This window comes from Peromyscus maniculatus, chromosome 2 (genome assembly GCF_049852395.1).
Source record: "Peromyscus maniculatus bairdii isolate BWxNUB_F1_BW_parent chromosome 2, HU_Pman_BW_mat_3.1, whole genome shotgun sequence".
Lineage (NCBI taxonomy): Eukaryota > Metazoa > Chordata > Mammalia > Rodentia > Cricetidae > Peromyscus > Peromyscus maniculatus.
The window spans coordinates 151718688-151729169 of NC_134853.1; the positions used below are offsets into that span (position 1 = coordinate 151718688).

General features: G+C 51.1%; 1 protein-coding gene across 1 annotated transcript; it reads left to right on the forward strand.

The window, feature by feature from the left end:
* The first annotated feature begins 2057 nt into the window (after positions 1–2057).
* On the forward strand, positions 2058–9824 carry Fcn3 (ficolin 3). Its single transcript, XM_076563620.1, is given in 11 exon segments — positions 2058–2144; positions 5224–5358; positions 5559–5610; positions 6407–6457; positions 6655–6681; positions 6906–6977; positions 6980–7026; positions 8502–8568; positions 8571–8895; positions 9544–9712; positions 9714–9824. Coding segments are annotated over 11 exon segments (1143 nt in total).
* Positions 9825–10482: the final 658 nt, after the last annotated feature.

Genomic DNA, 10482 nt, shown 5'->3' on the forward strand with positions numbered 1-10482 from the left:
CAACATATGTATGTGTGTAGTGTAACTGTGGTGAGCATGTGTGTGTGTGTGCAACATATGTATGTGTGTAGTGTAACTGTGGTGAGCATGTGTGTGTGTGTGTGTGTGTGTGTGTGTGTGTGTGTGTACCATATGTGGTATATGTATAGTGTATCTATGTGGTGTGTGTGTAGCATATGTGTGGAGTGTATCTGAGTGTGTGTGTGTGTGTGTGTGTACAGCATATGTGGTGTGTGTAGTGTATCTGTGTTGTGTGTATGTGTAGCACATATGTGTGTATAGTGTATCTGTGTGTGGTGTATGTATAGCACATGTGTGTGTGTGTAGTGTATCTGTGTGGTGTGTGTGTAGTACATATGTGTATATAGTGTATCTATGTGTGGTGTATGTGTAGCGTGTGTGTGTGTGTGTGTGTGTGTGTGTGTGTGTGTGTGTGTGTAGTGTAGTGTATCCATGTGGTGTGTGTGTGTAATACATATGTGTGTATAGTGTATCTGTGTGTGGTGTATGTATAGCACATGTGTGTGTGTGTGTAGTGTATCTGTGTGGTGTGTGTGTGTGTAGTACATATGTGTATATAGTGTATTTGTGTGTGGTGTATGTATAGCACATGTGTGTGTGGTGTATATGTAGCATGTGTGTGTGTGTGTGTGTAGTGTATCTGTGTGTGGTGCATGTGAGTACGCAGGAACACACACCCTTGTGTGAGCGTGCAGAAGCCAAAGAAGGAAGTTGGGTGTCTCCTTTTATTGTTTTTCCTCTCATTGTCGTGAGGCCGGGGTCTCTCACTGAACTGGAAGCTTGACATTTTGTCTAGCCGGTTGGCCAGACAGCTGGACCCTGCTGGTCTCTGTCTGCAGGCCCCTGCCCTAGTGCTGGGTAAACCCATCCATTCCTGCTTTTTTACATGGTGCTGGGCGTTCAAATTCAGGAACTCGTGTTTGCACATCAGTGGCTCTTACTCACCGAGTCACCTCTGCGGTGACTGACCCTCTTCTAGAGAGTACGGCCACCAGCCAGGTAACTGTGCTCACTCATGACAGCACCCCTGGATGACGGCACCCCTGGATGACGGCACCCCTGGAGAGACTGAGCTGGGGTTGGAGTCTAAGATTTCTGACTCTAGGGTGAACAGAACACCAGGATTCCCTTCTGCCACTCTCTGTCCCTAAAATTAAGCTCCAAAGCTGAGGGGGTGGGATGGGGGTGAGGGGGGGTAGCAGCACTCCTGGGACTCTCTGGCAGGCAGAAGACAGTCCTGGCACTGTGCTTGCTTCCAGGCCTGTGTTGGGGTCTTATCTCGAACATTCTGTCCCAGCTAGGAGGTTGTAAGCTCCGCTAATGCCCACTCTAGGAATCTCACAGCTCTGGGCCTCACTTTCTTACCTGTAAAGAGGGACAACATCTTGGTTGGCTGTGGAAAGGCTCAGAGCAGGCAGATGTGATTCATTCTTCTCCAGAGCACTCGTGTTCCCAAGGGGGTCTCTGGCTGCAGCTGAGGAGCCTCACAAGAACCTGGGATCTACAGGTAGTTCCAGCTACTCCTTGGCCTTGGGGCTCACCTGCTCACATACGGCATCACCAGCCACATGTGGGTCCCTTCCTTAGTACTCTCCTTCCTCTGCGTCCTTGCAAGGCCCACATCTATCCACTCAGACACCAGCCTCCTTTAGCTCCCTGAATCTCCGGTTTCCAGCCATCTTGCTTTCTTCTTTTTTCTAAGCCTTTGCATCTGTGGTTCCTCCTGACATACTGCCCTTCCCACAGCTCTCTCTGCTTGATTGCTTTTCTGTGTCTCCCTCCTTTATCAAATTCTGTCTTTTCCTTTAAAAGTAGAGAATGAGTTCCAGGACAGCAGGGCGGTGGTCCCAGCACTCAGGGAGGCAGGTGGATCTCTGTGAGTTCAAGGACAGCCAGGGCTGTTACACAGAGAAACCCTGTCAAAACAAACAAACAAAACAACAACAACAACAAAAACAAAGTAAAATCTTAAAGAAAAAAGTGTTGGAGCAGGTTCCTTCCCCCATCTTTCCAAGCTGCCCTGATGACACATTCGAATGCCCGGCTGTGCCCGGAGGTCGTCCACAAGGCTGGAGATCCTTATGAGGCCGTGCTCCGAGGTCACCATCTGGTCTCTAGCTGTGGTAATGAAGTGTGGCTACCTTGGCAAATTTGAAATCACCCGATGGCCACAGAGCTGGGAACACCGTTGTCAATCATACGGGTAGATTAGACAGGGTGGAGGGATCAGCCCCAGACCCGATGCTCAGCTTGTAAGCATGGAAACAAGGAAGGAGAATCTGCTTCCATCCATCCATTTGGTTTCGTTGTACTGAGACTTTCAGCTGTCACCACGGACCATGGAGTGGCAAGACGGAAACACACAGTGAGGAGAATTCCAAATAAAATGCCTCAGTGAGAGGTGGGGCTGTGTGTGGTTTGCATCTGTAATACAGGCAGAAGATCAGGAGTTCAACTCCAGCCTTGGCTACATGAAACCTTGTCTCATAAACAGGTAAAAATAGTAATACTGGTAAATAAGTAGGGACCAGTAAGATGGCTCAGAAGGTAAAAGCCCAAGTTCAGGCGGGTGGTGGTGGCTCACACCTTTAATCCCAGCACTCGGGAGGCAGAGCCAGGCGGATCTCTGTGAGTTCAAGGCCAGCCTGGTCTACAAAGAGAGTTCCAGGAAAGGCGCAAAGCTACACAGAGAAACCCTGTCTCGAAAAACAAAAACAAAAAAAAGCCTGAGTTCGATTCCTACATGGTTGCCCTCAACTTCCACACATGTAATATGGCACACACACCCAGATAAAGAAAGAAATGTAAAAATAAAGCCAGGTGCGGTGCATCCCTGTAATCACAGTTCTCAAGAGGCTGGGGGAGAAGATGCTGAGAGTTTAAGGCCAGCCTTAAAAACTGTCTCAAAAACAAAACAAAGTGATGAAAGGGGGGCTGAGAAAGAATGGTCCCCACGGGCTCATATCCTCGAAAGCTGGGTCTGTCGCTGGAACTGTCTGGGACGGATTAGGAGGTGTGGCCTTGGCGGAAGAAGCACGTCACCGGGGGTGGGGGCTTTTGAGGTTGTGAAAGCCCAAGCCGTGTTCCCCGTTAGCTCCTGCTCTCTGTCTCCGATCAGAGGACCCGCTGTGAGCTCTCGGCTACTGCTGGGCACAATGCCATGTGCCTGCTGCCGTGCTTCTGGCCATGGGGATCACGGGCTCGAACCCTGTGGAACCATGAACCCCCAAGTTAAACGCTTTCCTTTATAAGTTGCCCTGGTCACGGTGTTTATCACAATGGAAAAACAAGACAAAGGGTGACAAGCACTCCTTCCCTTGGCCGCTCCCGGAGATAACTGCAGATACCGGTGTATGTCAGATGGTTCTCTGTGAATTTACAACCTCTGTACACATGTTTAGCTCTTTTATAGCACAAAGTGGGTCCGTGCTGTTCTGCAGTCACTGCTTCCTTACAGATCAGATGCATCCTGTGAGTTGTCCAGATGGTCATAATTTATTTGCCTGGATCCTATCAATGACTGCTGGGGTCATTTCCATATTGACTCATAAGTAGCCATGTAGAGGCCCGTGTGCAAAGCCGGGCACTGCTGAAGGCAGACTCAGGAGAGACAGATCCCGAGCAGTGGAACTGTAGAAGCTCAGGGCATCCCTCTCAGGGATCCATCCACCCCACAGGCAAACAGCCTTTGCTTCCCCTGACACCTCATTGTACCCCAGCTGCCCCCCATCCACTCACACTGGGCCTGACGAAGGACAGGCCCTCAGAGGTTTGCTGAATGAGTGATCCCATCCCCTCCCTTCTCCCCCATCACATCTTGCTCTTCTTCAGCTCAGGCTTACCTCTCACAGCTGGGCCAAGCCTCCTGCCTCTAGGCACCCTGACCCCATTGATTTGCCTATGCTAACAGATGTTTCCAAGGCTCCAAGGAATTCAAAATGGAACAAGCGGTCAGGGCACTTCCCTAAGGGTGCTTCTTCTCTGGCTGGGGTGGGGGTTGATGTACAGGGATTGGCTGACTGTTCTGTGGCTTTGGACATGTAAGCGTGGTATAGCAAAAGCGTGGCTCATCTCCGAGCTCCGTGTTTTTGTTTTGTTTTTGAGACAGGGTTTCTCTACGTAACCATGGCTGGCCTTGGCCTAGAACTCACTTGGTAAACCAGACTGGCCTGAAATTCACAGAGATCTGCCAGCCTCTGCCTCACCAGTGCTGGCATTAAAGGCTTACATCACCATGCCTGGCATGAGCCTCTTTTTTCTTTTCTTTTCTTTTTTTCTTTTTTCTTTTTTTTTTTTTTTTTTGGATTTTCGAGACAGAGTTTTCCGTGTAGTTCTGGTGCCTGTCCTGGAACTGTGGTTTCTTAGGCACCTACTTTGTAGCAGGACCAATGGTAGGGAACTGGAGTCTGGGGAAATGAGTATGTCAGTAAGATTCTTGCTGTGCGAGCATTTCAGATCCTCTGCTCCCACATAGACGGCAAGTGTGCCCTGGCCCTGACATAGAGCACCCCTTTAATCCCAGCACTCAGTGGGCAGAGGCAGGCGGATCTCTGTGAGTTCAAGGCCAGTCTCATCTAGATAGCGAGTTCCAGGACAGCCAGGGCTACATAATAGAGACCCCGTCTCAAATAAATTAATAAAATAAAATGAATAAAATCTTTTCTCAATCAGGTAGAAAGTGAGGAAGACATCCAGCACTGACCTCTGACCTCCATATGCACTAGCGAACACCACCAGGTGACTAAGAGTGACACCTGAGTGTAACAGGCGACCCATACAAGGTGGCAATGGCCACTATTAATATTGTTGACAAGGACAGGGGGTAGAGACAGCAACAGGGCTGGACCTTCACAGAGAGCAGAGCCACACAGGAGGAGACTAAAGGAGAAACTCTACCTAGAAGGTGTGAATGCCAAGTGACTGGGGTTGGGTGTGGGATGGGGGAGGTAGGAGCGGGGGTGGGGGGTGGGGGGTGGGGAGAATCCACAGGGATGAGGTCTGGAGAGATGGCTGCTGAGCCCTGGATGTGAGGGTGAACAGGCAGAGGCAATATCAATTCTCTGGAGCCCGAGGGAGGAAAACCCTGCTGGCTCCAGTCTGGGTGGGGTGCCTCTGGGGGACAATGGGAAGAAGTCTTGCTTCAAGTTACCACCCTCACGGCCTGGTTCTTCTAAGCTGGTGCCCTCCCACTGGTGGCCCCAGCAACATGGACCTCCTTCGGGCCCGACTGTTCCTGCTCGCCTGTTTGAGGGTCCAGGCTCACCCCAGCTGCCCAGGGAGCTGAAAGGTGGCTCTCCACATCAACCCACTCTTCATTCTTCCCTCAACCCCAAAAAGGTAAGAGTCTGATAATCTGGGCCGCTCACGCAAATGTATGTAAATAGGATGCAAATACTGCAAAACCTTGTCATCTCAGGAAGCAGATACCCTAACGTCTAGAGTCTGGGAGGTAGAAGGAGTTGCAGCAGAGTCTGGAGGAGACATGTCCACCCTGTGACCACTGACCCTGTGTCTCCATGCAGAACCCAGGGAACTAGAAGCTGGGAGTCCCAGGAAGTCCTGGGGAGAAGGAAACTCCAGGTCCCCAAGGTGAGGGATGCTAAGGATCCGGCTGGGGCCGCCTGTGGCTGGGTGTGGTGGTTTGAACAGGAATGGCCCCCATAGGCTCATCATATATTTAATGCTTGGTCATGGGGAAGTGGCACTATTTGAGAGGGATTAGGAGGTGTGGCCTTGTCACTGAGGGAAGGCTTTAAGGTTTCAAAAGCCAATGCCAGCCAGGCTCAGTCTTTCTGTCTCTCTGTCTGTCTCTGTCTCTGTCTCTGTCTCTGTCTCTGTCTCTGCCTGCAGATCAGGAAATAGCTCTCAACTACTTCTTCAGTACCATGCCTGCCTGTGTGCCGCCATCCTCTCCACAGTGGTGATGATGGACTAAACCTGTGAAATGGCAAGCCAGGCCCTGGTTACATGCTTTCCCTGTAAGAGCTGACGTGGTCATGGTGTCTCCTCATGGTAGCAGACCGCTGACTAAGACACTGGGGTGCGGCAGTGGCTGTCCGTGTTGATCAGCTGCAACAGGGAAGCAGGAGCCTCCTCTGTGCCAGGCTCCAAGTGGGCATGTGCCCAGGATCCTGGGGTGTGCCAGGCAGGTCACACTGCCCATGCTTTACTGCAGAGGACAGTGAGACAGTGAGACTCAGAAAAGATCAACTTCTTGCCACCAATCAGAGAGCCAGAAAAGGGTGAGGATATGACGGGCACTGAATCCTGTTTTTTTTTTTTTTTTTTGTTTTTTGTTTTTTTTTGTTTTTTGTTTTTTGTTTGTTTGTTTTGTTTTGTCCTGAGCATGGGGCAGGACTTAGGACATCTGCTTCTGGGATTTCAGGGTGACCTGGACCACCAGGCAAGATGGATCCCAAGGGGGAGCCTGGGGATCATGAGGCTATCCTCGGACTTTGCTTTGTTCCCAGACTAGGGCTGAGCCCTCTCCACTACTTAGGGCTGCAAGTGTCAGAGGGAATGGTGAGAATTTGGAGTAGGGCTGGTTCTGCCTCACTGCTGGCTCATGGAGCCTCAGTTAAGGTGCACAGACCTCACAGTCAACACCCGGCTCTTTCTCTCTGGGCAGGATATCAGCGGGCCTGCTCTGGTGCCAGGTGGGTGAGGAGGCCTTTACAGGAGCAAAGAACTTGGACTCAGACCAAGCTGGGGTGTTGGGAAGGCTCCAGGCGTGGTGGGGCCTCTCCTCACGTCTCTTCACAGCCCCCTCCTCAGAAGCTCACAGGATCTGAGAGGGCTGCTGATCCCTTACTTGTTCCAGAATCTGGGTAGAGGAGTTTGGGAAATGGCTTGGGGCCTTTTTCAATCTCTCTCCCTTTTCCCAGGTCTCAAGAGCTGCCAGAAACTGCTGAGTCCCAGTGCTTCCTTGAGTGGTTGGTACCATTTGTGTCTACCAGAGCTCTCCCAGTCTTTTGAGACATGGACACTTCAGGGAGTAGCTGGCTGGTAAGAAAAAGAGGACATAGGCAAAGCCCAGTGGTCACTGCTCTCCCTGTCTCCCTAAGGGGAGCCAACGTCTATTGAAGCAAGGCATAACTTACTAGACTTCACAGACAGGAGCTTGCCCAGCTCCTTCAGGGACTGAAGAAGTCTGAGAAGGCTTCATGGAGGAGGTGTCATTTAGAAGGACCTTAAAGGCCCTGTAGAAGTTCTCTAGGCACACGAGGTGCAGGAGCACTTTACAAGTAGAAGCAAAGATAAACTCAGGAAAGTGGGAGGATGAAAGGGCTAAGGAGTCCTGGGAGTAAGCTGAGGGTGTTGGGAGGGCGGTGTTCAGCAGCAGATTAGCATGCAGCCAGCACCTTTGCAAAGGCCACTTCACAGAGGACATTGCATTACCGATATGGAGGGCAATGGGGAAGCCATGCAGGAAGTTTAGGCAGAAAAGAGGTCAGGGCAGACTTAGTTTTAGAAAGACCTTAATCCCAGCACTCGGGAGGCAGAGACAGGTGGATCTCTGTGAGTTTGAGGCCAGCCTGGGCTACCAAGTGAGTGCCAGGACAGCCAGGACTGTTGCACAAAGAAACCATGTCTCAGAAAAAAAAAAAGAAAAGAAAAAAGAAAGATAAGTCAGATGTAGGTACAGTAGTGCATGCCTGTAATCCTAACACTTGGGGTATCTGGAGTTAGAGGCCCACGGTGGGCAGCATGGGCTGGAGAGATGGCTTCATGGCTAGAAGAGAGCCTGACTGTGCAGAGGGCCCACACCGGTACGCTCATATGCCTGACTCCAGCTCCAGGGGATCTGACATGCTCTTCTAGGGCACCTGCACTCTCACACATGCATAACACACACACACACACACACACACACACACACACACACACACACACACGCACGCGCACTTTCTTTCTCTCCCCATACAGATAATTTTTTAATTTAAAACAAAACAAAAACCAGGCTATACCATAAGATTCAATGGACGAGGCAGAAGACAGTTAAAGCGGATCGGTGGAATCTGGATTGTAGTGAGGAGGGGACTCTAAGGGCTGGAGGGCTGTTTCGCTTGGGGAGGAAGAAAAGGCAGCAGGAAAAGGCCAAGAATCCAGCTTAGGCTTCTGCAGGCAACGTTTAAATATCTCAGTTCTTATCACAGCAAATTAATCAGGTTATTTTGCCTGACTTCCTGCAGGACATCCCATCTCCCAGGGATGAGGACGGTGTTTTTATCATTTCAATCTCCCCAGGGGCTTACAAGATTTTGCCATGGGTTGAGTGTCAACAAAAGTGAATGAAGGAATTGAGTTTATCATTATTCATAGGCTCAAATGTGTCACTCGGAGGCGACACATTTGAGCAATAAGCCCCCAATCCAAAGAGCAAAGAAGTGTCCATCCACCCAGCCTCAGCTGCCACCTCCCCTGGCTTCCCCTGCCCCAGACCAGTTTGGAGCCGTAGCACGTGCACAGGTATTACCCAGGTGTTCCGGGCACGACAGGATGGGTCTGTGGATTTCCTCCACTCTTGGACCTCCTACAAAGCAGATTGGAGAGACAGGAGTCTGAGTTCTGGCTGGAGAATGAGAATTTACACGAGCTTACTCTGGAGGGTGAGTTCCCAGCAAGAGGGCCGGGGAAGCCCAAATCCCTACCATCCCAGCCTCCTCTTCCGCCCGGTGCCCAGGAAGGGCAGGTAGAGCTAGAAGACTTCGAAGGCACTGGTACCTTCGTCCGCTTGGAAGTGCTACCAGTGGGTGCTGGGCAAGTTCTTAGAGGGCACTGCAGGGGAGTGGCCAGCAGGGGGCCCCTGGAAGAGGGGGAACAGGGAGGCTGGCTGCTTCTCAACGTTTTCCCTGCGCACATGAATAAGGCTAGGTGACTTCTTCCCTTCTGCGCACCTCAGTTTCCTCATCTGAGAAATGGCAATCTTGACACAAGACGGTGCCGGAAGGAAAGAATTAAGCTCTAGGGAAGAACATCAGGGTGCAGCTGGGTCTTACTATGGGACTCTGAGCAAGTCCTTTCCCGGCCACAGCCTCAGTTTCCCCTTGTACAACATGAGTGGGGCCACAGTGTGGGGGCAGGGCCGCTAGCTGAGGCTTTGATGTGCAGCCACATTCTGTACTGGAGGCAGGAACCAGAGAGACTTCTTTCAGAGAAGCAGTGAGTGTTGGGAGATATCTGAAAGGGGGAAGTGGTTATGGGGAGGTGCCTCTGGGGAGCCCCTTTTCCTGCCCAGGCCCAAGAGGTTCCTCCCAGCTCTCCCTGGCACACGGTTGCCCAGGCTGCTAACTGGGGCTGAGAGAAGACAAAGAGGGTAGAGAGAAACTGTGAGCTCTGGAGGGGATAAGATTTGGAGCTTGGAACAAGATAGTTCTGAGCTCAAGTCCCAATCCCACGGACTAGCTGAATGACCACAGACAAACAAACAAGGCTGGCCCTTGGTGCTGTCGGGGTCTCGTGGGGACCGATAATGTCTACCTCATCACTGACTGGAGGCTGCCTTGGGGTATTCTCTCTCAGGGTGCCAAGGCGCACTCCACTCCTCCCTGCAGGGGACTCTCTGAGCTTCCACAATGGGAAGGCTTTTACCACCTATGAGGCAGACCATGACTCAAGCTAGGGCAACTGTGCAGTGGCGGTCCCTGGTGCCTGGTGGTACAGATCCTGCTACTGAGCCAGTCTTGAGAGGGTTCTATTACTATGCTGCATCGGAGGCCACTGCCCACAAGTATGGCATCGACTAGGCCTCAGGCAGAGGCGTGGGTCACCCCTACTGCAGGGTTCACATGATGCTTCGCTAGAGTCCTCTGATTGTCAGTGCTCTTATCACTCCTCACAGCTTCCATGAGACCTCATTGCCAACCGCCGCTGCTTCCTGGTCCAGACTGTAACCCTTTCCTGGCTCTCAGGACTTTTACTTTTTCTTACTAGGGAGAAACCCATAGAAAACAGAGCAGGGACATTGGCTTCAGCTCTATGCAAGGAAGAATTGTTGTTGTTGTAGTTTTCTGTTTGTTGGTTTGGTTTTCAAGACAGAGTTTCTCTGTGTAGCCTTGGCTGTCCTGGAACTGGATCTGTAGACCAGGCTGGCCTCGAACTCAGAGATCTGCCTACCTCTGCCTCCCGAGTGCTGGGCGGGATTAAAGTCTATGCCACCACTGGCTCCTATTTGTTTCTTATAAAGTGTTTCCCACCCTAAGCTCTGTAACGGGCCAAGTTCTCCCTCTCTATTGCTTCTTGCCTGTCCCATTGGCTCAAACCAAGGAAGGCATGGCTTTCTTCCATGAGGCAACAGGGCTGTGAAGCAAATAGCTTCCTACTATTTGTCTGTTTGTCCAAAGCCCCAACATATTCTTTAAATGTTTTTAGGTTTATTTATTTTACGTGTGTGAGTGTGTTGCCTTTAGTATGCACGGGCATCACGTGTGTGCCGTGTCTATTCAGGTCAGGAGAGGGCAT